This window comes from Pteronotus mesoamericanus, unplaced genomic scaffold (genome assembly GCF_021234165.1).
Source record: "Pteronotus mesoamericanus isolate MK-2021 breed Mesoamerican mustached bat unplaced genomic scaffold, CSHL_Meso_final scaffold_36, whole genome shotgun sequence".
In the NCBI taxonomy this organism is placed as follows: domain Eukaryota; kingdom Metazoa; phylum Chordata; class Mammalia; order Chiroptera; family Mormoopidae; genus Pteronotus; species Pteronotus mesoamericanus.
Genome location: NW_026555313.1, coordinates 22,996,676 through 23,023,380, shown reverse-complemented (window position 1 = coordinate 23,023,380; position 26,705 = coordinate 22,996,676). Strand labels below are relative to the sequence as shown.

At 37.7% G+C, this 26,705-nt stretch overlaps 1 protein-coding gene and 1 pseudogene across 1 annotated transcript in view; both read right to left on the bottom strand.

Moving 5' to 3' along the window:
- UBE4A (ubiquitination factor E4A) overlaps nucleotides 1-18,914 on the bottom strand; it is a 49,654-nt gene extending 30,740 nt beyond the window's left edge. Inside the window, exons 1-2 of the mRNA XM_054592339.1 lie at nucleotides 18,795-18,914; nucleotides 12,662-12,822 (exon numbers count right to left, since the gene is read on the bottom strand). Of these exons, the coding sequence (XP_054448314.1) occupies nucleotides 12,662-12,782 (121 nt within the window). The 5' untranslated portion in view covers nucleotides 12,783-12,822; nucleotides 18,795-18,914. The remainder of the gene's footprint in view (nucleotides 1-12,661; nucleotides 12,823-18,794) is intronic.
- LOC129086081 (cell cycle checkpoint protein RAD1-like) lies at nucleotides 1,771-11,966 on the bottom strand (annotated as a pseudogene).
- Nucleotides 18,915-26,705: the final 7,791 nt, after the last annotated feature.

Genomic DNA, 26,705 nt, shown 5'->3' with positions numbered 1-26,705 from the left:
TAACATAATACCCTCAAGGTCCATGCATGTTGTCACAAATGACAAGATTTTCTTTTTTTATGGTTGAATAGCATTCCATTTTATGTATATATCACATTTTCTTTATCCGTACCTCTGTTGAAGGACAGTGAGGTTGTTTCCATACCTTGGTGTTTGAAAATAATACTGCAATGAACATGAGGGTGCATGTATCTTTTTGAGTTAGTGTTTGATGTTTTCTTCGGATAAGTACCCAGAAGAGGAATTGTTGAGTCATATAATAGTCCTATTTTTAATTTTTCGAGGTATCTTCATACTGTTTTTCATAGTGGCTGCACCAATCTGCATTCCCACTAACAGTGCAAAAGAGTTCCCTTTTCTTCACATCATCACTACTTGTTATTTCTTGTCTTTTTGATAACAACCATTCTAGCAGGTGTGAGGTGATAATCACATTGTGGTTTTAATTTGCAGTTTCCTGATGATTAATGATGTTGACTGCCTTTTTTGTATATTTATTGGTCATCTGTACTATTCAGATCCTCTGCTTACTTTTTAATTTGATTATTTGTTTTTTTGTTTGTTTTTGTTTTGCTATTGAGTTGTATTAGGCAATATCTTGAATACAGGACTCTGAAGTTCTTGACCAAATGGCCTACTACATTTTACAAATCAAAAGATAAAAAAAAGTTTTATTCTTTCTACTCCTAATTAATTGTACCCCACACTGCCAAAATTAGCAACATGATTTTCCCTACAGAATCCTAGTGAACAAAAAATTACCTAATAGATCAATATGCCTTTAATTATTTTAAATATATGGACTTCTCCTGATTTTAAGAGAACACATTTGTTTTATTTACTTTTATTTTACTTTTAGTATTACATATTATTAAATATCTACATGCCACAAAATTCTTATTGCAAATTACCCAAGAAATGCAAAATCACTAAATAGCTGGCTTTCTACACCGTAGTTTGGTTGAGAAACTCTTATAGGGAAAGAGAAGGTATCTAATAAGCACTTACTTCAGTACACACTACACTGAACATCTGTAAGAACAAGAAGAAAATCTATTAACTCTGAAGGCTGTTTTATATCTTGTTCATAGATTTCTTCAAAATGAATACTTTAAAAATAAATATGATTATTCAGATTTGTTTGGTGATGCCTAAGCTTCAGAAAGTTTGTGAAGAAATCATATAGAAAAGCAATCACTTCAATGCAATTAAATGCTAATTTTTAAAAAGTCCCCTTTAACACAGTGGTTCTCAAACTTTAGCATATATCAACATATCTGGGGATGAGGGAGCTGCTTTTTAAGTTATAGGCTGTTGGCCCACTTGCGGAGTTTGACAAGTTTCTAGGTAATGCTGATGGTGTTGGTCTAGGCACAACACTTGAAGAATCACTGTTTTAAGATATATTCTCCAGAATTCACATTAATAAGCAATGCCCATACACCTTTTCTTTTTCTAATAGTAAATAAAGAAAAGAACATTTCATATATGGTCCCATCAAACTTTAAATTTCCAGGCTTTTGAAATGTCCTATTTAAATAGAATATATAATTCCCATGAATTCAAAAGACAGAACCATAGGATAGTCCAGTACTGGATAATCTGTGACTATATGAAAATATTTATATATAAAATACAAAACTTAGGGTACAGGGATCTTGCTTCTATCTCATCCATGCTTATTTTTAGAAAATCCGACACAAGGTCATGAAGAATGAGAACATGACCTATCATGAATGTACACATAAATGTCACAGTGTATTGTCATACTTAAGATTCAGATTCAGGAACCTCTTTATCAGGGCAGCACTAATAGTCCACATAACATATCTGTCCATCTTCATTTCTAATCATATACTGTAATGAGAGGAATCCTTGGTTATCTATCCAAACGAATACCTCACAAGGCAGGACTAATGCCTTTGCAGAGGGTTTCAGTAAAGAAGTCTCTTGTATCTGTTGAACTGGGTCTGATTACAATTAAATGATTTCATCGAATCAGAATCTTTGGGATAGTCAAGGTGGTAGCTCCCTGCATTCCCAAAAGAAGGTAACTCAAAATAAGGCTTGTCAGGAGATGGTGATCTGTAGGACCTCACTAGTCATATCCTATTCAGAAAATGCTTCATGGAACCCCTCTGACTGCAGAATAATTTTATTAATAACATTGGTGCTTCAGAAACCAAAATCCTGTTTCTTTAGGCTCTTGAGTATTGATTTTACAGACTATCATCACTCCTTCTAGAAATAGCATTAAAGGGTAACAATAACCTTGGTAACACACTCGAAGTGCAGTTCAACTCCCTGGCTTAGGACTTGCTCCAAAAATAGATCAGCAGTCTAAAAGGACAGTTAAATTAATTTGAAAAGTAATAGGCTCTTCCTGAACTTTAAATTCTTAAAAGCTGGGAAGACGGCGGTGAAATAGGTGGGAGCTGAACCCACTTCTGCATGCACCCATTTGGGACACCTGGCAGGGACACCTAGCTGATCTTTCAAAGAACAGAGTCAACAGCCAATGAATCCCAGCTTATATGAAGTTTGGAAGCCAAATATTGCAGGGACATTTAAAAATGGATGGTAAGAAGATTTTGTAGGCCGATGTAAAGGTCCTTGGGCCCTGCTCCAGGGACTGTGGCTGCTGCAGAAACTTTAGAGGAGAGCAGAGTCAGTGGTTGTAACTTGGCAGCTCCCTCCCCTCCCAGAACAGAAAAGTCACCGACCTGTGCCAGGAAAGACCTGGGCGCTTGGAGTCATTGGGGAGGCATGGGGATAGTAAAGAGGCAGTGGGAGACACGCAGCAGAAGGTATACCTTGGCTAGGACTGTGGTCACTGGCTGGGACACTATAAAAAAAACGGGAGCTGTGTGAAACCTGGAGATGGGAGAAGAGATGGCCCATGACTGACCATGACCCAGACAGTCTCAGGGGACTGGTCAGAGAGTTCAGCTGTGTGAAAGCCAGGTGCTTGTTAGGAATGGCCTCCCACAGCTAAGTGGAATTTGCTCAAAAAAAGGCTCTCAGCCACAGTGCAAAGACCTCTTATGTGTAGCAGCTGGGCCACAGGGGGTGTGTGTGTGGGGGGTGATTTTCTCCCATTCAGGGCGCCTCTTGGTTTGATCAAAGGAGGGCATCAGGGGCTCAGAGAGGTAGCAGTCTTCAGAGAGACTTAATTTAATAGGGAACTAAACTGCTCTGAAGGGACTTTGTGTGTGCAGCACCCAGGCCAGCAAAGAGGGAGGAGGAGGGGTACGATTTGCTCTCACTTAGTGCAACTGACAGACTAATCAAAGGGTTGTACAACGAGGTAGATTAAAGGCAACGGCCTGGTGCACATGGACAGTGTGGGCCATGCAGCACTCTGAGGGCTTGGGCTGGAGGCTGGGAACCTGTGAATATTGTAGTAGCCCAGACCAAGCTCCATAGAACTACAGGTAAGAAAAAAAAAAAAATGGAGCCCTACCCCCTACTGCCTGTAGCATCAAGGATGACCAGCAGAACCTGCCTGACAGGTTTAAAGTCAACAGGAGGCTTTTTTTTCCTTTTTCTTTCTTTCTTCTTCTTCTTTTTTTTTTTTTTGCAAGTGTAAGACATTAAGACCTGGAGCCATGAAAGGACCAAAGACAGATCCAAAGAGAGATCAGAAGGCTAACACCAACAACTGAGACAAATTTCACTTTGCTATCCTTCAGAACTTGCAATTTATTTATTTTTTATTTTTTTATTTATCTTCTTTCCATTTAATTTTGTTTGATTTCATTGTTTGATTGGTTTTCTTTGTTCTCCCTTTCATATTGCACTTTAATTTGTCACTTCACTCGTATCCCAGTAAAACATTACTCTTGGTCTTTTACTTTTTATTCTTTTTATTTAGATTATATATTTCTGTCATATTATTGTTGTTCCAAATCCCACACAGCACCCTTCCCTGGTCTCGGTCCATTTTGCTATCTTCTTGAGCTTTATTAGTGTAGTGTTAACTTTATTTTCTTGCATACTACGCCAAGTTTCTACCCATTACTCTCATTGTATCTTACCATCTAACCTTGCATAAGTGCTCTGCTTTCTGGAGTCAGCTCACATTCTTTTTTTCCCTAATGCTAAGAGTCTTATCTCTTTTTCACCTTTTAAAAAAAGTGGCTAGTTGGGTGAAATATCACAGTAGTTGCTGTACTTCTCCAAAGGATCTCCTACCTGTTTTCTACTTGTTGGTATTTTAAATTCTGTAGAATACTCTCCCCACTGTCTTGATCCATTTAGCCTTTGCCCTGCCCCTGATCACATACAAGATAAAGTGGGAGTTGTAAATACCAGTAAACCCGCTGAGGAAGAGAAACCCACCGACAAAGGAGCCACCAACAGGTAAACCCCAAGTACAACAAGAGGGCCCACAAAAACAGAAGAAATGGCAATCCTAGAGCATCCAGACAAGGAGATCAGAGAGACCACTCCACTGAGTCCCACAGAACTCCTACCACAGTAGTTTACCCTACGAAGACAACTGGCAAAGCAGAACATCGGGAATTGCAGAAACAAACAAAAAAGAGTCACCTACAATGGGTAGAAAAAGAAAGATCCTGCAATCGAAAGGAATGTAGGACTCCCCAGTAAAAGAGCTAAATGAAATGGAAACAAGCAAACTATCAGATATAAAATTCAAAAGAATGGTTAAAAGGATGCTCAAGGAAGTCACAGACAACACAAGGAACTGAGTGAGAACTAAAACAGTATGAAAAAGTAAATAGAAACTATAAATGAGAACCAGGAAGAAATGAAGAATACAATTTCTGAAATAAAAAAACACACGAGAAGAAATTACAAGCTGGCTGGATAAAGCAGAGGACCAAATTAGTGAGCTGGAAGACAAGGTAGAAAGAAATACCCAGGAGAGCAGCTGCATGAAAAAAGGCTAAAAAAATATGAAGATAGCTTAGGGGAACTGCAAGACAACATGAAACGCAACAAAATTGGAATTATAGGAATACCAGGAGAAGAAAAGGAGAAAGGGATAGAAACCCTGTTGGAAAAAAATAAAGACAGAAAACTTCCTGAAACTGGAGAGGGGAATAACCACCCAAGTTCAGATGCAAGAGGGACCCAAACAGGATGAATCCAAAGAGGTCTATTTCAAGACACATTGTAATTTAAAAGCCAAGTTTTAAGCACAAAGAGATAATCATAAAAGCAGCAAGGGAGAAACAGGAAGTAACATACATGGCTAGCAGCTGATTTCTCAGCAGAAACACTACAAGCCAGAAGGGAATGGCAAGAAATATCCAACTAATGAAAAGCAAAGGCCTGCAACCAAGACTACTGTACCCAGAAAGACTCTCAATTAAAATGGAAGGTGAAATAAGGAGTTTCCCAGACAAAAGAAGGCTGAAAGAATACACTTCCACCAAACCAGCATCGCAAGATATGCTACAGAGAGGGCTATAGAAGATGAAGAAAAAGAGAGAGAGAGAGAGAGAGAGAGAGAGAGAGAGAGAGAAGAACACAGGTACAAAGGGGGAAAAATGAATAAGTACCTATCAATAATAACCTTAAATGTTAATGGATTAAATGCTCCAATCAAAAGACAGAGGGTAGATGAATGTATAAGAAAACATGACCTGCACATATGCTGCCTACAAGAGACCCCCTTCAGAACAAGAGACCTACACAGACTGAAAGTCAAGGATTGGAAAAAAATATTCCAGGCAAATGAACAGGAAATAAGAAAGGGGGTAGCAATACTTCTGTTAGACAAAATAGACTTTAAAACAAAGGCTGTAAAAAGAGACACAGAAGGACACTTCATAATACTCAAGGGAAGAATCCATCAAGAAGACATACACATAGTAAACATATATGCACCCAACATAGGAGCACCCACATATATAAGAAAAATCTTGGAGGACTTCAGGAAAGATATAGATAGCAACATCCTCATTCCAGGGGATTTTAACACCCCACTGTCAACAATGGATAGATCTTCCAAACAAAATATCAACAAGGATATTGTAGCATTGAACAAAGTCCTAGGTCAAATGGACTTAACTGATATATACAGAACCTCTCAAACCAAAGAAGCAAAATACACATTCTTTTCAAATGCATATGGAACATTTTCAAAGATAGACCACATGATAGGACACAAAGCAGGGCTCAACAAATTCAAGAAAACTGAAATCATATCAAGCATTTTCTTGGACCGCAAGGGCTTTAAACTGGAAACCAACCTCAGGAAAAAACTCAAAAACGTTCAAACTCATAGAGACTGAATAGCATGCCATTAAACAGTGAATGGATTAACAATGAGATCAAGGAAGAAATAAAAAAGTTTCTGGAAACAAATGAAAATGAACACACAACAGTCTAAAACTTATGGGACACAGCAAAGGCAGTCCTGAGAGGAAAGTTCATAGCAATACAGGCTTATCTAAAAAGGATAGAAACATTTCAAATAAACAACCTAACCCTGTATCTACAAGAACCAGAGGCACAACAACAAACAAAGCCCAGAATGAGTAGAAGGAAGGAAAGTGCCAAGATCAGAGCAGAATTGAGCTACATAGAGACTAAAAGAACAATTCAAAGGCTCATTAAATCCAGGAGCTGGTTCTCTGAAAAGATAAACAAAATCAACAGACCTTTAATCATACTCATCAAGAAAAAAAAAAAAAAAGAGAGAGAAAGGACCCAAATAGGCAAAATTAGAAATGAAAGAGGAGAAATTACAACTGATACCACAGAAATACAAAGAACTGCAGGAAATTACTATGAACAACTATATGCCAAGGAATTCAAAAAGATGGGTGAAATGGACACATTTCTAGAAAAATATAATCTTCCAAAACTGAGTGAAGAAGAAGCAGAATGCCTGAACAGACCAGTAACAGCTGGTGAAATCAGAAGAGTAACCAAAAAACTTCCGGCACACAAAAGCCCTGAACCGGCCGGTTTCACAGGAGAATTTTACAAAACATTAAAGGAAGAGTTAACCCCCACCCTTCTCTGACTATGTCAGAAAATCCAAGAAGAGGGATGACTCCCAAACTCTCATTATGAGGCCAGCATCATCCTAATCACAAAACCAGATAAAGACACACCAAAGAAAGAAAACTTCAGGCCAATATCGCTGATGAACATAGACGCCAAAATCCTCAACAAAATATTGGCAAACCACATCCAGCTACACATTAAAAAGGTCATCCATGATGATCAAGTGGGATTCATCCCAGGGATGCAAGGACGGTGCAATATTCGCAAATCAATAAATGTAATGCATCACATAAAAGGAATGACAAAAATCACATGATCATATCAATAGATGCAGAAGAAGTATTTGATGAGCAACTGAAAAAGCACCCATTTACAATAAAAACACTTAGCAAAGTGGGAACAGAGGGGGCATACCTCAACATAGTAAAGGCCACATATGAGAAACCTACAGCCAACATCATACTCAATGGGCAAAAACTAAAAGCTTTCCCACTAAGATCAGGAACAAGACAACAATGTCTGCTTTCACCACTTCTATTCAACATAGTATTGGAAGTCCTAGCCACAGCGATCAGACAAGAAAAAGAAACAAAAGGCATCCAAATTGGAAAGAAGGAAGCAAAACTGTCGCCGTTTGTAGATGATATGATAGTGTACATAGAAAACCCCATAGACTCCACCAAAAAACTACTTGACCTAATAGGTGAATTTGGCAAAGCAGCAGGATACAAAGTCAATATTCAGAAATCAAAGGCACTTTTGTACACCAACCATGAAGTATCAGAAACAGAAATCAGGAAAAAAAATCCCACTTGCTATAGCAGCAAGAAAAATAAAGAACCTAGGAATAAACCTAACCAAGGAGGTAAAAGACCTGTACTCAGAAACTGCAGAACACTGAAGAAAGAATTAAGGAAGACGCAAATAAATGGAAGCATATCCCAAGTTCATGGGTTGGAAGAATTAACGTCATCAAAATGTACATAGTACCCAAAGCAATTTACAGATTCAATGCAATCCCTATTAATATACCAAGGACATATTTCACAGATATAGGACAAACATTTCAAAACTTTTTATGGAACCTTAAATGACCCTGAATAGCCATGGCAAGTTTGAGGAAGAAGAACAAAGTAGGACAGATCACAGCACCAAACATAAAACTATATTACAAAGCCACTGTCATCAAAACAGTCTGGTACTGGCATAAAAACAGACACATAGATCAATGGAACAGAATAGAGAACCCAGAAATAAACCCACGTCTCTGTGGTCAATCAATATTCGACAAAGGGGGCAGGAGCATAAAATGGAGTAAGAATAGCCCCTTCACCAATGGCGTTGGGAGATCTGGACAGTTACATGAAAAAAAATGAAACTCGACCACCAACTTACACCATACACAAAAATAAACTCAAGATGGATAAAAGAGAAATATAAGTCGTGGCACCATAAAAGTCCTAGAGGAGAACATAGGCGGGAAACGCTCAGATATTCCATGCAGCAATATTTTCACCAATATATCCCCTAGAACAAGGGACATAAAGGAAAGAATAAACAAATGGGACCTCATCAAAATAAAAAGTTTCTGTACGGCTAAAGAAAACATCAGCAAAATGAAAAAGGATCCAGATGTATGGGAAAATATATTTGCCAATGATACCTTAGACAAGGGTTTGATCTCCAAAGTATATAAAGAACTCACACAACTCCACTCCAGGAAGACAAACAACCCAATTAAAAAATGGGCAAAGGACCTGAACAGACACTTCTCCAAGAAGGACGTACACAGAGTCCAGAGATATAGGAAAGGATGCTCAGCGTCACCAGCCATCAGAGAGATGCAAATTAAAACCACAATGAGATACCACTTCACAATGATGGTCAGAATGGCCATCAGAAACAACTCAACAAATAACAAGTGCTGGCGGGGTTGCGGAGAAAAGGGAACCCTAGTGCTGTGTTGGCGGAAATACAGACTGGGGCAGCCACTGTGGAAAAGAGTGTGGAATTTCCTCAGAAAACTAAAGACGGAATTGTGTTTTGACCTGGCAATTCCACTGCTGCGATTATACTGTAAGAACTCTCAAACACCCGTTCAAAAGAACCTGTGCAGCTCAATGTTCAGAGCAGCACAATTTACAACAGCCAAATGCTGGAAGCAACCTAAGTGTCCATCAGTAAATGAGTGGATCAAAAAACTATGGTACGTTTACACAACGGAATGCTATACAGCAGAAAGAAAGGAGCTCCTACCCTTTGCAACAGCATGGATGGGGCTGGAGAGCATTATGCTAAGGGAAGTAAGGCGGGGGCGGTGAGGTGGGAGGGGAAGATAAATACCATATGATCTCACCTATAAGTGGAACCTAATCAACAAAACAAACAAACAAGCAGACTATAACCAGAGGCATTAAAATAAAGAACAAAGTGACTGTAATCAGATGTGAGGAGGGAGACGCATAATGAGGGAAAATAGGGGACAGGTCATCAAGGAATCCGTATCAAGGACATATGGATAAAACCAAAGGGGGTAGGTTGGAGGATGGGAGGCAGGGATGCGTGGTGTGGGCATGGAGGAGTGGGTAGGAAATGGAGACATCTGTACTTGTACAACAATTAAAAAAAAATCTTAAAATATTCCAGCCTGAGTAAAAGCATTTGCTTGCATACACTTTGCATTTTCCATTGTAACCCTGATTCCATTTTTAGTAGCAAAACATGAGTCATGTTCTCAGAAATAAATAGCCACAGGACAGTGGTGAGATTACTAATGTTGTTCAGGCTGGCCACCAAGCTGTAGTCACTTTTATCTGGGATCTGTTGGTTTATAGGGCCATCGTCCAGTGCATGGTCGGCCTGGAGGGATGCTCCTGGCGCTGACACCTGCTCCTATGGACTGGGAAACACCTTTGTGGTGGTGTCTGGATGCCTGATAGCCCTTCCCAGCCAGGTCACTGGGGAAGTGAGATGAAGCTCCTGGAGAAATAGGGATGAAGTAGAACAGCCATGGCACATTTGTTTTAATGATTCCAAACTGTACAGGAAAATATAATGTAAATAGTCTCCTCTGAACCAGTCCACTATGGACAACCCCTTAACTTAGCAAAGTTTTCCATATTTTTTTCCTATTCTGGTGCTAATGTTTATTTCTATGATTTTTAATTTTTATAAAAAATGGGATCATACTGTACATACTGCTTTTCAGCTTGCTTTTTGAACATAATCAGCACTAACACCTTTCTCTGTTAAGTCTACCTCTTTTCAACAGCTGCTATGTATTATTGCATTGTATGTGCACACTGTGATTTATGTAGCTACTTCTCAGCTGATGAATGTTTGGATTGTTACCAATTTTTCATGATTTCAAACAGGACTGCAGAGGCTATAACTTACTCTTTTTGTGTGCTTGTATGAGTATTTCTGTAGGCTGAATTTGTAGAAGTAGAATTGCTAGGTTTAAGAACTTGAACATTTAAAAGTTAACATACATTACTAAATTATCTCAGAAATAGTGCTCTAATTTTACATGCTTACCAACAATATATGAGAAAATGCCTGTTTAAATCTTCACAAATGTCACAGGTAAAAAGAAATACTATCTAATTGTTTTTAATGAACATTTCTACTTAGACTGATTTTAAAAATAATTTATTATATGTAAATTGCTTGTGCATACTTTTTTTCTGAGTGATTTGTTACTTTTTTCTTATTAAGTCATTTTACTTTTTTATAAAGCAACTTAAAAGACTGACTCTCAGTATCGCACTTGTGGTGAATGAGTATAAAAGTAGTATTGTCACTCAAAGCCACACATAGTTCTGTATATGCTTTTTGTTACTAACAAAATGGTTATTTGGAAAGCCCAGGCAAAACTCTCAGAAGAGTTGCTTCAGTGTGGTGAATTTAGTAAAAAGGAAGCTCAATATATGAGGCCAAAAGTTTTGGCAGCATACTAACTGCTGGTGGAAAAGAAAACAGGTTAGCCGTAGTGGCATGATAAACTCAGTGTAAACATATTATGATGAGATGTCAAAATGGTAACAGAAGTTACTGATTTGTCCCCACTGACTGGTGCCTACAATGCTCCCTCCTCTAGCCAGCCTTATGTCTACTTGCAGTCAGAGCAAGTGTTCTGTCACTCTACTCAAATACTGTTAAGTTCTCTGAACTCCCAAGTGTGATCAGAGCTAAGAACCTATTTAGCAAACTTTCCCTCATCCACATACTCATAAGTTTCATTTTCTCATTTCCGTATTTTTCCTGTTCCTCATTCTCCTTTCTCACCTACAATCTCCTAATCCAAGCTTTCTCTTTCTAAGCCAGTATCCTAGATATCTGGGAGAGATTTCAGAGGCTGAGACCCAGACCTGCTTCTTTATATCATATTAAAAAGTCAGCACTAAGACGCACACACTGCTGTCCTGACTGGTGTGGCTCAGTGGGTTGGAAATTGTTTTGCAAACTGAAGGGCTGCCAGCACAGGCCTGGATTACAGGCCAGTTCCCTGGCTGGGGTGTGCAACCAATTGATGTTTCTCTCACATATCAATGTTCCTTTACTCTCTTTCTTCCTTCCCTGTCCTCTCTCTAAAAATAAATGAATAAAATCTTAAAAAAACCACACACACAAAACACACTGCCTATTGTTTCTCTCCCGGTCTCTCTGGAAGCAAGTGTTTATAAATACCAAAAATAGTCAGCATTATACTTATTTCTCCCTTGCTTCAATCATCACCCTGTCTACGACTCATCTGTCTTACTCTTATCGCCTTTGTATTCAATCCTAAACAGAGTGCAAAGTCACAACTCAGCTACATATCTGAACACTTTTAAAATAAACAAAACGGAAAATATAAACATTTCTCCTTTCCTAAAAAGAAAAACACTATTATTCTTTTTGTAGGTAACAGAAGAGGAACAGAAGAGGGCTTGAAGGATTGTGAATACCTTCTGAAGACTAGTAAGTTTGAGAAACATCATCCTAATTCTTCTAGTCTATGTGTTTCCTTACAATAGGAAACTATGCTTGATCTTAACTTTGGTCCCAGATTAGGAAAACCATTTTTCTGATCAGTGAGATACTGTGATTTTTTTTTTTTTACATTAAGGCTAAGGATCGTATTTTCTCAGAAGTCTGTTGTAATAGCAGTAAGCTATGATAGTGGTCACCCATGGAATAGAAGAAGCATTTCACATGAGATAGATTCTGTAGTACTGGGCTTGAAAACAAATCTAATTTATTTGTCTACAGGCCAAAAAACTTTTATAATTTTTCCTTTTATACATCTGTTTTCTATAGATGCATGTGACTTGCTTTCTGTACCTCCACCTACAACTTCAGTTTCCCATATTAAAAAGATTTAAATATCTTTTACTAGGTGATTTAAAAAATAAATCAGCTTGACAGTCTGGGGTCAAGGCCCTGTTACTATGAAACTACTTGTAATCTGGTCTCTTTTTATTCAGGGGGAGGACAGGGAGGAAAATATTCCAAAACAAAACAAAATAAATAACAAAAGTGAACAATCCTCTACTCCAATTTATGCCCTAAACAAACAAAAACAACTTCTGCTCTAAATTCAAATTCCAATCGCAATTAAGGACCCAAAGAATGTTTAATTTGGGAAGACTCATTCTAGGTCATCTCATCTGCTGCTATTGGCTCCTCCACTTACCAGATTGCTGCTTCAGCTGCTCTTTTTGGATTGCTGCAAAATGCTTGGCATCAGCCAGGGAGCCAAAAAGAGCAGCAAAGGGGTTACTTGAGATGTTGTTGTTATTCTCTTGGTCTGTCATTTCACTTTAAAGTGTCCTCCATCCAGACCTAGGGGAAGGGCTATAGAAAGGACAGGTATTAGACACAGAAGGTCAGATAACATACCAGTTGTAATATACTCACGTTTTTAAAGGCTTTAGTAAGACTTTAACATTTCTGTCCCAGCATTTAAGACATTTTGGCAAAATGGTTACAAACCTACCAACTGGACAAGTTTGGCCTGCTTTTGGGGGGGCTAAAACAAAAACACTTACAAAATGTTCAGCTGGAATTCATTTATCTGTTGACATGTTTCTATTTGTTATACCTTTAAAAAACAGGTTAAGTAGAAAGAAAAAACAGGGAACTCACCTAATTGTAACAACAATGTGACACCTAAAAGTAATACAGCAAGCTATGGATTTCCCATAAATCTCTAGGCTGGCCAACTAGTTCTCATTTACCAGGAGCATGAGGTGGCACTTGCTCTGGCTTCCATGACTATTTATTAGAGCTGGGAATTCCTCAGCTACATACATACTAAATGTAAGCCTATATCTCAGACATGGATTGACAAATCAGGATGGAAACCAGATTAGCAGCATGTTGTGGGAGAACACACACACACACACACGCACGCACACACAGAATCTGTCTGGAAAAAGTCCAAACATTGTTAATATAACAAGAATGGTTTGTGCAACATCAATGTAACCTGGCAGCCAAGGACAGTGGACTGGAATGCGCATGTATGAACAATGATGACTTCACTGTACTAGTCAGTGGGGGCAGTAGACATCCTTCAGTGAGCATGTGTACAGTGTGGCCATTGCATTCAAAATGCCTGAGTAGAACAACGGATCTGCATCAAATTTTGCTTTAAGCTTGAACATTCCTCTGCAGAAACTATTCAGATGATTCACACAAGGCCACAGCTGCAGGCAACTGGTGATTGGCAGTTTCTTCATGACAATGTATTTGCTCATGTATCACATCTCATGCAGAGTTTTTTGGTGAAATATCAAATCACCCAGGTGACTCAGCCTCCCTACAGCCCAGGTTTGGTGCCCTGTGACTTCTGGCTTTTCCCAAAACTAAAATTGCTTTAGAAAGGAAAAAGATTTCAGACTGTTGATGAGATTTTGGAAAATATGACAGGGCAGCTGATGACAATTGGGAGAACTGTGTGAGGTCCCAAGGTGCCTACTTTGAAGGGTCCTGGGGCATCATTGTGGTATGTACAATGTTTCTTATATCTTGTATCTTCTTCAATAAATGTCTTTATTTTTCATATAACATGGCTGGATACTTTCTAGACACACACACACACACACACACACACACACACACACACACACACTTGATCTATTTCTACTCCTAGGCTTACAACTACAGATATTACTTCCACTAATAATTAAATGATCTGCCCTGACTGGTGTGGCTCAGTGGACTGAGCACCGACATACGAACAGAAAGGTCGCCAGTTCGATTCCCAGCCAGGGTGCATGCCTGGTTTGCAGGTCAGGTGCCCAGTTGGGGGTGTGGAAGAGGCAACTAATCTATGATTCTCTTACACATAGATGTTTTTCTCCCTCTCTTTCTCCCTTCCATCCCCTCTCTAAAAATAAATAAATAAAATCTTTAAAAAACCCCTAAATCATCTTTGATTACTTTTATATTTAACTTTCATTGTTTATCTGATTTTTTACAATACTGAAGAAACACAAATTCCTAATGTGTAATATGAAATAGATATATACCTCAAAGGTATTTAGTGGAGGTAACTGAACCTGCATTTGCACTCTTCTGATTACATTTCCTCATTCAAGTGCAAAGGGGACATAACGGCACAATGGGATAAGCAGAGCTTTCTGAAAGGCTTTCTCCCATTTCTGAAAAATTTAAGGCCACAGCACAGAAATACAACCCTGAAAAGCATGTGAAGAGACAAAGGGTATGAATATTCTGCTACAAGGATGTTGAACTGCTATAAGAACAGAGGCCTTAGCAGAAGTGAGGACAGGGGTATAAGGAAAGGAGAAAAAAAACAAAAACAAATGGTTTACCTTTAATTTATTGAGATAAGACTCCTCACTGAATCATATTAACAAAAGCTAATGCAAATCAGGAAAGTTACTGTTATTTTTTGGAGAAAGATTACAAACTTCTTGACAATTCTGTGGCATCTCCACCAGTTGCTCCATGTTCCTCTGTCATGTCTTCTGAATAGAGCTAATGGCTAATTAGCTGTAATGACTTAGGCAGATAGTCTAGTTTCCTCTCAGCATGATGCTAGGCTTTACTGCTTCAAGGAACTGAACTGTTAGATGTTGTTGTTATGCTATGTATAACTATGTATTTTTTGTTATGTATAATTTAGTTGAGCTTAATGCAAAAAATTAGCAGTGTTAAAATTAACAAAAATCTTGGAGAGGGCTTTCCCCTGATTTAATCATTGTATGAACTTAATTATTAGCCCTAATTTATGCAGAAGACAAGAACTGTCTAATTGTTACCTGACTACCATTCTACTTCTATCCTAAAGTATTCTGATGTCAAGAGGAATGCAAAAAGTATAGTGAGCTCTTGTTATTTTCTGTTTCCAAATACCATTCTCCTTTTTCAACATAACACCCACATTATTCCCTTGGGGATCCATCCCATTCTTAATTCATATATTTAAAAGGAGATGACCTCCCTTTTGATCCAGTGATCCCACAACTGCAAGTATACCCTAAGAATCCTGAAACACCAATTCAAAAGAACTTATGCACCCCAAAGTTCATAGCAGCATTATTTACAATAGCTAAGTGCTGGAAACAGCCTAAGTGCCCATCAGTAAATGAGTGGATCAAAAAACTGGTACATTTATACAGTGGAATACTACTACACAGCAGAAAGAAAGGAGCTCCTATCCTTTTTGACAGCATGGATGGAATTGGAGAGCATTATGCTAAGTGAAATAAGCCAGGCAGTGAAAGACAAATACCATATGCTCTCACCTATAAGTGGAACCTAATGAACAAAACAAACGAGCAAAATAGAACCAACGACATGGAAATAAGGAACAAACTGACAGTAACCAGAGGGGAGGGGGGAGAGTGAAAGAAGGAGAACAGAGGGAAAGAAGGGGTCTAGTCAAGGAGCATGTATAAAGGAGCCACGGTAAAGGAAAAGGGAAAAGGGATTGACAGAGGGAGCAGAGTAGGGAGGGGAGAGCAATGGCGGGAAAATTGGGACAACTGTAATTGAACAATAAAAAAATTAATAAAAAATAAAAGATGACCTCACCCACTAGCTTCAGGAATGGGCATATGAAGCTGGCCTGACCAAAAAGAATACAGCATTCTCTGGCCAAACTGACTGATTCAGGAGTAAGTACAAGACTCTAGCAAGGCCTATGAAATTCAATAAACATTAGCTTCAGGCCTCTAGATGAATGTACAGAAAAGGGATCTCTTTTTTTCCTGCTTAAGTTGCTAGGCTGGTTAAGACATAAACATGGAGTTGCCATCTTTCCACCCCCTAGAAATGGCCTATCCTAAAACTAAGCCAACATACAGGAAAACAGAAATTGGAGATGGCGTTTTTTCAGTTATAAAAGCCAATAGATTCCCTTATATTGTGTAAACAAGTTTGAATTGGTTTTTAAAAACACAACTGAAAAGAGTTCAGTTTACTACAAAGGAGATGAATCACTTATACCATCTACACAGAAAGAAGCATAGCTGACCCTTGAAGAACATGTGGTTGGGACACCAATCCTCCATGCAGCAGAAAATCCACTTATAACTTTTGACTCTGCCAAAACTTAACTAATAGTTTACTGTTGACCAGAGGCCATACATATGACATAAAGTCAATTAACATGTATTTTGTATGTGATAGGTATTATATACTGTATTTTTACAATAACGCTGGAGAATATTAAGAAAATAATAAAGAGAAAATATATTTACAGTACTGTACATATTTATTGAAAAATATTATGCATTTAAGTGGACCAGCACAGTTCAAACCCATATTGTTCAAGGGTCAACTATGAATGTAATACACAACATATGATAGAAGGCTCTTAAGAATATCAAGAAAGAGGAGAGATAAATGGCATTATCTTCTCCTTTTTTGAATACTATACTGGCACATATGAAACCTGCTTCCCATTACATTTTATCTCTATTTTTAATAGGATTTATAACTTTCTACATTGTATTCCTAATGCAGATCTTACCCTGTGCTACACTGTAAGCAACTGGAATACAGGTTCATATCTGATTACTTTTTCTCCTATCTGGCATTATATACTAAAATCACAAAATCACAAATAAATATTTATTGAATTATTCAGTTTTACGTGAAATTAGTCCTGACCTCATAATAGCAGCACCATGAATCTACTTCAAGGTAAAGGTTTTACTCTTTGTCTTGGATTGCAGTTGGAAGGTCCAGACCTATGTCTCAACTGTATCTCAGCATATATAGAATAGAGAATAGAAATAAATCTGTTGTTATATCTGCTGTGTGTCTTTTTGAAAAACAAAAAGGTTTTTGCCAACCTCACTAACCTCATCTTTTTCATATGGATTTCAAATCTGTGCACAAAACTATTTTCACAGAGAAAGGGCTAATACCATGTAACTACTTATAGAAAAGTTTTACAGGAAAAGGGAAGACTAATCACTTGATGAGAACCTTTGTGGAGATGCCATTCTAGATTTGCTCAATGGCCTCACAAAGGTAAAACAAGTACCTAGAATCACCCACCCTGAAAGAAAGGTTGGATAAAATGGGACCTTGATATTTTGTTTCAAACTCAACATCACTGATAATTTATAGTCTGCTATTTTCAACTGCCACATAAAAATACAGAACTATCCTATTGTTAGCCTTTGAGATAGTACAACCACTAATCTTTAGAGCTTTTGGATTTGATTCTTTTTTTAATGTTCTCCTTAAACATATGTTTCACTCTGATAACTCACTGCAAGGGTCTGCATATGTAATAGCTGTCTACCTCTACCCTATGAAATACTCTCACAACCCCCTGATTCAATCTTTTGTTTAAAAACAGTACTGTTAATCTCTTAAGGGACATTATCAGCTCTTAAAGAGGTGGGTACACAAATGTTTTAACATCAGATTTGGTATTGCTTTTAAACAAATACTTGGAGTACTTTGTAAAACTGGGATTGTCAAAATCAAGCTGTATAAAATAATCCGTTAATGTCTCTGTCCTGATGAGTTATACATACATCAAACAAAAAAAGGAATTAAAATGTTTTCATAGTTGTATGCTCCACCCAACAATCCTTTCAGGCCCCTCTATTTGGGCCTGAAATAGGTCCTTCCAACACATCAGCAAGCTAGGATATAATCAAGCAGACACTATTTTCCTGGGTCCCATTTTATCTCAGGAGGGCTCCCATGTGAGACCAAAACAGTCTATGGCAGAGACGAAACACAATCTTGCTCTAGGAGTAGAAAAGTGATTCCAAAGAGAAGAACCATCAAATATAAGCGTCTTCTGAACCTAAATGCAGAGGTAGCATAAAGCAGAGTGCCAGCTGAGTTTTGAGTGATGAAGTGATCGCTTATGAAAAGTCAACACCTTACGATATGTTTTCAACTGATTTGTGTACTATGACTCCTGTTTAATATTACCTTACCTGGCGTCTGGCTATCTGTTGTCCCCTCTTAATACTTTTATTCCTCTAGGTTCCATAAGGACTGGGCGGGAAGAAGGGAGACCCACACACCCGGTGCATGTTTTGGAGAAAGGAAGTCATAGATAACGCAAAGCCAGCAGTATCCCGGCCTTTTCCCGGAGAGGAATGGCAAAGAGTGGTAGAGACGTCAGACCTAGGGTTCGTCAGGGGTTCCCAAATCAGACAGGGTCGAAGATCACAAAGGAGAGGGTCAGTGGTCAGGAAAGCACAGGACAAGGAATTTGGAGGAGGAATGAGTGCAGAGGCCTGAACTGGCATTCGAGTAGGAGACAAAAATCCCATTGCAGACTCGACGATCCCCTCCCCTCAAGCTATTTCCTTCCTTACCAGAGCCTGAAGGGCCAGCAGCGACGACACACGACACACGACACACGACAGTCTCACTGGCCAGAGTTCCCACTTCCGAGTCAGCCAGGCAACCGGAGCTTACATCATGACTAGGCGACAGGCCTTGTGGAATCCCATCTGAGCGCCGGAAACAGGGTGTGCCACCCAACGTGCGTAACTGGAGCGCGCGGAACTGGCGCGCCAACACGCCTGCCCTTGGCGCAGGCTCCACTGTCAAGGCCAGGGCGGGGCGGATGTGGCCGGAATTGGCCTTGGGATAGGTTAGGGGCACAGGCCTGGTGGGTGTTTGGAACGTAGTGAAATGTGAGCTGCATTCCGGGAAACTGGTGTATGGCCAATAGATACGACTTTGTGATCCCTGACACCGCCACAATTTTTCTGGGCTTCTGCTTTTTAATTTTTCTGGGCTTCTGCCTACTGTCGTATACCTTTTGAAGCAGTTTCGATTACGCTTCACTATTTATTATTAGCAATGGAGCAGCAACAACAGCAATAAGAAGAATAACAATAGCTGAATATTTTGAGCTCTTATTGTTTGGCAGGAAGTGTGGTAAAATATGCAATTTAAAATTTTTTTAAAAATCGTTATTTTTCAGTTTCAGTTGACATACAATATTATAATAGTCTCAGGTGTACAACATAGCAATTAGACAAATGTCTAATGAAATGATCACCCCAATAAGTTTATCACCTCTATGACTATACATAGTTATTACAATATTATTGACCATATTCCCTATGCTGTATGTTACATCCCTGTAACTGTTTTTTTTTTTATAACTGAATTTGTGCTTCTTAATCCCTTCACCTTTTTCACTGACTCTCCCAGCACCCTCCTCTCATCTGGTGACCATCAATTTGTTTTCTGTATGTATGAGTTTCTTTCTGCTTTGTTTATTCATTTATTTTTAAATGTTTTTATTGATTTTTAGAGAGAGACAGACCGACAGACATCGACTGGTTGCTCTACCCATTCACGCATTCATTGGTTGTTCCTTGCATGTGCCCTGACTGGGGATGGAACCCAAACCCACAAACTTGGGTTAAGAGATGGTGCTCTAACCAACTAAGCTACCCTGCCAGGGCCTTTGACCATTTATAAAATATGCTATGTTAGATTGGATTTCAGGTGTCTTATATGTAAAGTGGAGATAATTTAAAACCTACAAGGTTACTTAGAGATACACAAAAAGGGATGGAAGAAGAATATTTTTCAAGAGTTAAAAGCACTGTGCAAACAAAAAGATAATTCTAAGAATGACAAAATATTGGGAATCATGTACAGTGGTCCCCCTTAGCAACAGCAGGCTTTGTTGCAAGAATCCCAGTGGATAGTACCACACCCTATATATATCGTGTTTTTTCCTATACATACATAACTATGATAGCTTTAATTTATAAATTAGGCACAGCAAGAGATTAATAATAATAAATAATAATAAAATAGAACAATTATAATAATATACTGTAATTAAAATGATGTGAATATGTTGTCTCTCAAAATATCTTGTACTATACTCTTCTTTTCACTTAAAGGAAGCACTATATGGCTTCTCTTTGGCATATCTGAATTGTAAGCACCATTATTCTTGTGCTTTGGGGACATTATTAAGTAAAATAAGGGTTACTTAAACACAAGCACTGTGATACCAACAGTCCATCTCATACCTGAAATGGCTACTAAGTGACTAATGGTGGGGAACTTATGCAACCTGACTACATGGATATGCTGGACAAAGGAATGATTCACATCTGGCAAGATGGAGCAAGAGGGAGCTGGATGGAACAGGATGGTATGAGATTTTATAATGCCATTCAGAATAGCATGCAGTTGAAAACTTATAAATTGTTTATTTTTGAAAGTTTCTATATAATATTTTTGGACCACAGTTGATCATGGGTAACTGAAAATGCAAAAAGCAAAACTGCGGATAAGAGAGACTACTGTGTATGATACAGGATTAATATCCAGAATTTATAAATATCCAGAATTTATGAAGAACTGCCACAACTCAACAAAAAGCCAAACATTACAGAAAATGAAACATGAGTGTTTGTAAGGATGTGGAGAAATAGGAACCTTTGTGTATTGATGATGGGTATGTAAAATAGTGCAGCACTTTGGAAAAACTTTGGTGGTTCCTTAAAAAGTCAAACATAGAATTACCATATGATGCAGTAATGCCACTTCTGGGCATATACCCAAAGAATTGAAAGCAGGGACTTAAATAGATACTTGTACCCCAGTGTTCACAGTAACATTATTCATAATAGCCAAAAGGTTGAAACAACCCAAAATGTCCCTCGACAGGTGAGTGGAAAATTGGCCTTAAAAAGCCTGAGATTTTGATACATGTTACAACATGGATGAACTTTAGAAACATTATGCTAAGTGAAAGATGCCAGATGAAAAATAACAAATATTGTGTGATTTCACTTACATGTGGTACCTAGAAAAAACAAATAGAGTCAGAAAAGTAGAACAGAAGTTACCAGGGGCTGGGAGAAGGGAGTTATTGTTTAATCGGTAAGGAATTTAGGATAATGAAAAAGTTCTGGAAATGGATAGTGGTGGTGGTTGACCGATATTGTGAGTATACTTAATGCCACTGAATTGTATATTTAAAAATGGTTAAAATGATAAGTTATATGTTGTGTATATTTTAACACACACACACAGTGCTGTGTAATCTTGGTGGGCCTATCTTGTTCCAGCATTGTTCTAGTTCCTAAAGATACAGTAGTGAAAAAACACAAGTCTTTTTCCATGGAGTGTACAATCCAGAAAGAGTGGAGTGGTAACATAGCATTTAAAACAGTAAATTACAGCACAGAAAACACAGTCAATAATATTGTAATAACTATGTATGTTTCCAGGTGGATACTAGAATTACTGAGGGGATCACTTTGTATATTATGCAAATATCTAACCAGTATGATATATACCTGAAAGTAACATAAAACAATACTGACTGTTAACAGTAATTGAAAAATAAAATATAATAAAATCAATGAGCACAGATGGATTATTCAAAAATAGTTCTGGAATAACTGGGAAACTCATTTAAAAGTTAACCAATGTATTAGGCCTTTACACTAAAATTAATTAAAGATTTAAATGTATTATACAAAATCATTAAAATGCTAGAAGAATTCATGGGAGAATTTCCTTTTGCCTTTTTAAGTAGTAGGTGTTTAATATCTCATTCTTATCTTTCAGTATTGGTCTTTTGACGTGTTCTACATTTTAAAGATAATTTTTGTTTTTCAATTACAGTTCATGTACAATATTATATTAGTTTCAGGTGTATAACTGTATTATTAGACACCTGATATTATTTGTAAGTTATATATTTGTATAACTTACAAAGTGATCACCCTGATAAATCTAGTGTCCAACAAACATCATATATAGTTATTACAATATTACTATATTTCTTATGATGTACTTTACATCCCTGTGACTAATCTGTAACTAGCGATTTGTACTTCTTAATCTCTTCACTTTTTTCATGCATCCCTCCAACCCCCTCCCACCTGGCAACCATCAAAATATTCTTTGTATCTATGAATTTGTTTCTCTTCTGCTTGTTAATTATTTATTTTTAGATTGCACATATAAGTGAAGTCATCTGGCATTAGTTTTATTTCACTCAGCAAAATACTATCTAGATCCATCCATGTTGTTGCAAATGGCAAGATCTTATTTTTTTATGGCCAAAACATATTCCATTTTATATATGCACCACTTCTTTATCCATTTATCTATTGATAGGCACTTAGGTTGCTTCCATATCTTGGTTATTATAAATAATGCTACAATGAACATATGGATGTACTGTATTTTCCCGTGTATAATGCTTTTTTGTCCAAAATTTTGAGGGAAAAATAAGGATTCCTATTATACATGGGTATAATGATTACATACCCTGAGCATAATAATGGATATAAAAATCCTATATGTATAATGTGCACAAAAATGTGGGTGCACATTATACATGGCAAAATATGGTATATGTCTTTTCAGTTTAGTGTTTTGGATTTCTTTCAATAAATACCCAGAAATGGATTTGATGGGCCCTTCTTTATCTCTTGTTATATAACCTTCCTTTTATAGTTTATTTTGTCTGGTGTAAGTATTGCTACCCTAGCTTTTGTTTGTTTGTTTCCATTTTCATGAGATGTCTTTTGCCATCCCTTCACTTTCAGTTTGTTTGTATCTTTTGATCTAAAGACAGTCTCTTGTAGTCTACGGCCATACCACCCTGAACACGCCCAATCTCATCTGATCTCAGAAGCTAAGCGGGGTTGGGCCTGGTTAGTACTTGGATGGGAGAGTCTCTTATAGGCAGCATATGTACAGGTCTTGTTTTGTTATCCCTTCAGCCACTGTATGTCTTTAATTGGAACATTTAATCCATTTGCATTTAAAGTAATTGTTGATAGATTCATAATTATTGCAATTTTATTATTCATATTTATTGTTTTTTCTTCTACTTCTTCTTAAAGAAGACCCTTTAACATTTCATGTAATACTGGTTTGGTGGTGATGAACTCCTTGAGTGTTCTCTTGGAGGGGAAGCTCTGTATCTGTCCTTTGATTCTAAACGATAACTCCAATAGATAGAGTAATCTTGGTTGTAGGTTCTTGCTCTTCATCCCTTTGAATATTTCATGCCAATTCCTTCTGGCCTGCAGTTTCTGTTGAGAAATCAGCTGACAGCATTATGGGAGCTGCTTTGTAGGTAACTGTTTTTCTCTTGCTGCTTTTAAGATTCTCTCTTTGTCTTTAATATTTGGCATTTTAAGTATAATGCATCTTGGTGTGGGCCCCTTTGGGTTCATCTTGTTTGGGACTCTGTTTCCTGAACTTGTATGTCTAGTCTCTTCCCAGGTTAGGGGAGTTTTCTGTCATTTTATTTTAAAATAGGTTTTCAATTTCTTTCTTTTTTTAAAAACATGCAATCTAGTTTCTTTTTTATTTTTCTTCTTATTATTATTTTATTATTTTATGGTTTTTTAAATTTATAACTCATTTTTATTCTATTACAATTGTCTCTATTTTTTCCCCTCTACCCTCCTTCACCCACTCCACCACCACCCCCTGCTCCCACAGTCAATTCCCACTATGTTGTCCATGTCCATGGGTCATTCATACATGTTCTTTGTCTAGTCCTTTCCCCTTCTTTCTACCATTGTCCTCTTTCCCCATCCCTTCTGGTCACTTTCAGTCTGCTCCATGTTTCCATGCCTGTGGTTTATTTTGTTCATTAGTTTATTTTGTTGAATAAAGTCCACTTATAGGTGAGATCATATGATATTTGTCTTTCATCAACTGGCTTATTTCACTTAGCTTAATATTCTCCAATTCCATCCATGTTGTTGTAAAAGGTAGGAGTTCCATCTCTCTCTCTCTCTCTCTTTTTCTTTCTTTCTTAAATGCAGATTGATTTTATCTATTTTTTAAATGTCTAAGTTAATTATAAAATATTAAAATATTTAAAACCATTATAAATTCTCAGCAATAAAACTAATATGACACCAGCAAAGAAATAATCAAGTAGATCAATGAAATATAATGAGCATTCTAGAGGCAAACATATATATCTGTATAACAATGTAACATATGATTAAGTTGATATTTCAAATCAATGGGTAATATAAGGCTTATTCAACAAATAAAGTGCATGGACCACTATTTCTTGAAATAAAACAAATATAGAGCCCTATTTCACACATTATACAAGAAATATTCAGGTGAGTTAAAAATCAATCTGTAGAATCTAAGGAGTTTAGGAGAAAATACAAAATTATATTTTTCTTACCCTGAAGTAAAATATTCAAACCCATAAGCTATAAATATTGACAATATGACTATATTAAACATTTAAGACTATAGAGTAATATACGTATAAAAAAAGTTAAAGAACAAGTAATAGAATAGGAAAGTATTTGCAACACATTAAAAGTAATAGAATAGGAAAGTATTTGCAACACATTAAAACATTAAAGAAGGGTTAATGTTTTTTTTTTAGGGAAAAAATTCTACAAACGTTTAATAAAAAAATGGATAATACCAAAAAGTCACTTAGAGCTTTTTAAAAATAATAGAAATAGGCAAGAAATATACAAAATCAGCTTTAGTTTCAACAAATAATAAAGGAATAATTAAAATAACACATTGGTGTCACAATCATATTAATACGTATTAAAAAATATTGGTAATATCAAGTAATGGTAACTGTGAAAGGAACTGGGTATTCATAGACTCTTTTTCTTCATTTTCTTAAAGCACTCCCTTTAGCATATTTTGCAGTGCTGGTTTGGTGGAGGTGTATTCTTTTAGCCTTTTTTTTGTCTGGGAAACTCATTATTTCACCTTCCATTTTAATCGAGAGCCTTGCTGGGTAGAGCATCCTTGGTTGCAGACCTTTGCTTTTCATGACTTGGAATATTTCCTGCCATTCCCTTCTGGCTTGCAATGTTTCTGGTGAGAAGTCAGCTGCTACCTGTATTGGGGCTGCCTTATATGTTACTACCTCTTTCTCCCTTGTTTCCTTTAGGATTCTCTGTTTGTCTTTGATATTTGCCATTTTAATGATGATGTGTCTTGGAGTGGGCATCTTTGGGTTCCTCTTGAATGGGACCCTCTGTGCTTCCTGGATTTGTGTGGCTTTTTCTCTCTTCCAATTAGGGAAATTTTCCATCATGACTTTTTCAAACAGGTTCTCTATCCTTTACTCACCCTCTTTTTCTGGTATCCCTATTATAGGGATATTATTTTGTTTCAGGTTGTCCTGCATTTCCCTCAATGAATCTTATCTTTTTGATTCTTTTTTCATTTTCTTGCTCTTTCAGGGAGCTTTTTTCTACCTTGTCCTCTAGCTCACTGATTTGATCCTCTGCTTTATTGAGCCTGCTTTTGTTTCCTTCTACTGTGTTCTTCAACTGAGAAATTGTATTCTTCATTTCCTCTTGTCTCTTTTCGATAGTTTCTATGTCCTTTTTCATGCTGATATAGTTTGTAGTAAGTTCCTTGTAGTTTCCCTATAGTTTTTTGTAATTCTCTCTGAGCTCACTGAGCTCATTGAGCTTCCTTAGAACTGTTGTTTGGAACTCAGTATCTGATAGTTTACTTGCCTCTGTTTCATTTAGTTCCCCTTGTGGGGATTGCTCCTTTCCCTTTGAGTGGGGTGTATTTCTTTGTCTTCCCATTACTTATAAGACTCTTCTTTTTTGCTTCTGCTTCTTAAGTTGATCTGTCTTGATTTCCTGACTTTGTGGTATAAACTTCTATGGTAGGAGACTGCTGTTTTTACTTTCTGGATCTGCTTCTGATGATGTCAGATGTTGACCCCATCTGACCTTAGACAGTCTGTTCGAGACTTCCAGGAATCTACTGTTTGTGGCAGCCTCCTTCAGCTGTTAATCTAGTCACTCTGCAGTCAGCAGGCTGCCTTAGACAGCTCAGGGTGGGGCGGAGTCCCTCCTGGGGGTGGGGTTATTGGGTCTTCTCACGGTGCAGCCATATGGGGGAGGAGTCAGCACTGGGATCCCGCCAGCTACTCTCTCTGTTCTCTCCCCAAAGCCTCCATCTCCAGTCTCTCCTCAAGTGTCTCCACATCTCTGTGTGCCCACTTTAGCCAGGGATCTACTATCTGTGGCTGCCACTCTGCACACAGCAGGTGGCTTAGACAGCACAGGGTGGGGTGGAATTCCACCTGGGGGCGGGGATATTGTATCCTCTGACATTGGTGCTGCTCAGGGTGAGTGGTCTCTGCCTGAGCAAGATGGCTGCTGCTACATGGGGGATGAGTCAACACCAAGATTTGGCCAGCTACTCTCTCAGTCCTCTCCTCAAAGCTTCCTTCCCCAGTCTCTTCTCAGGTG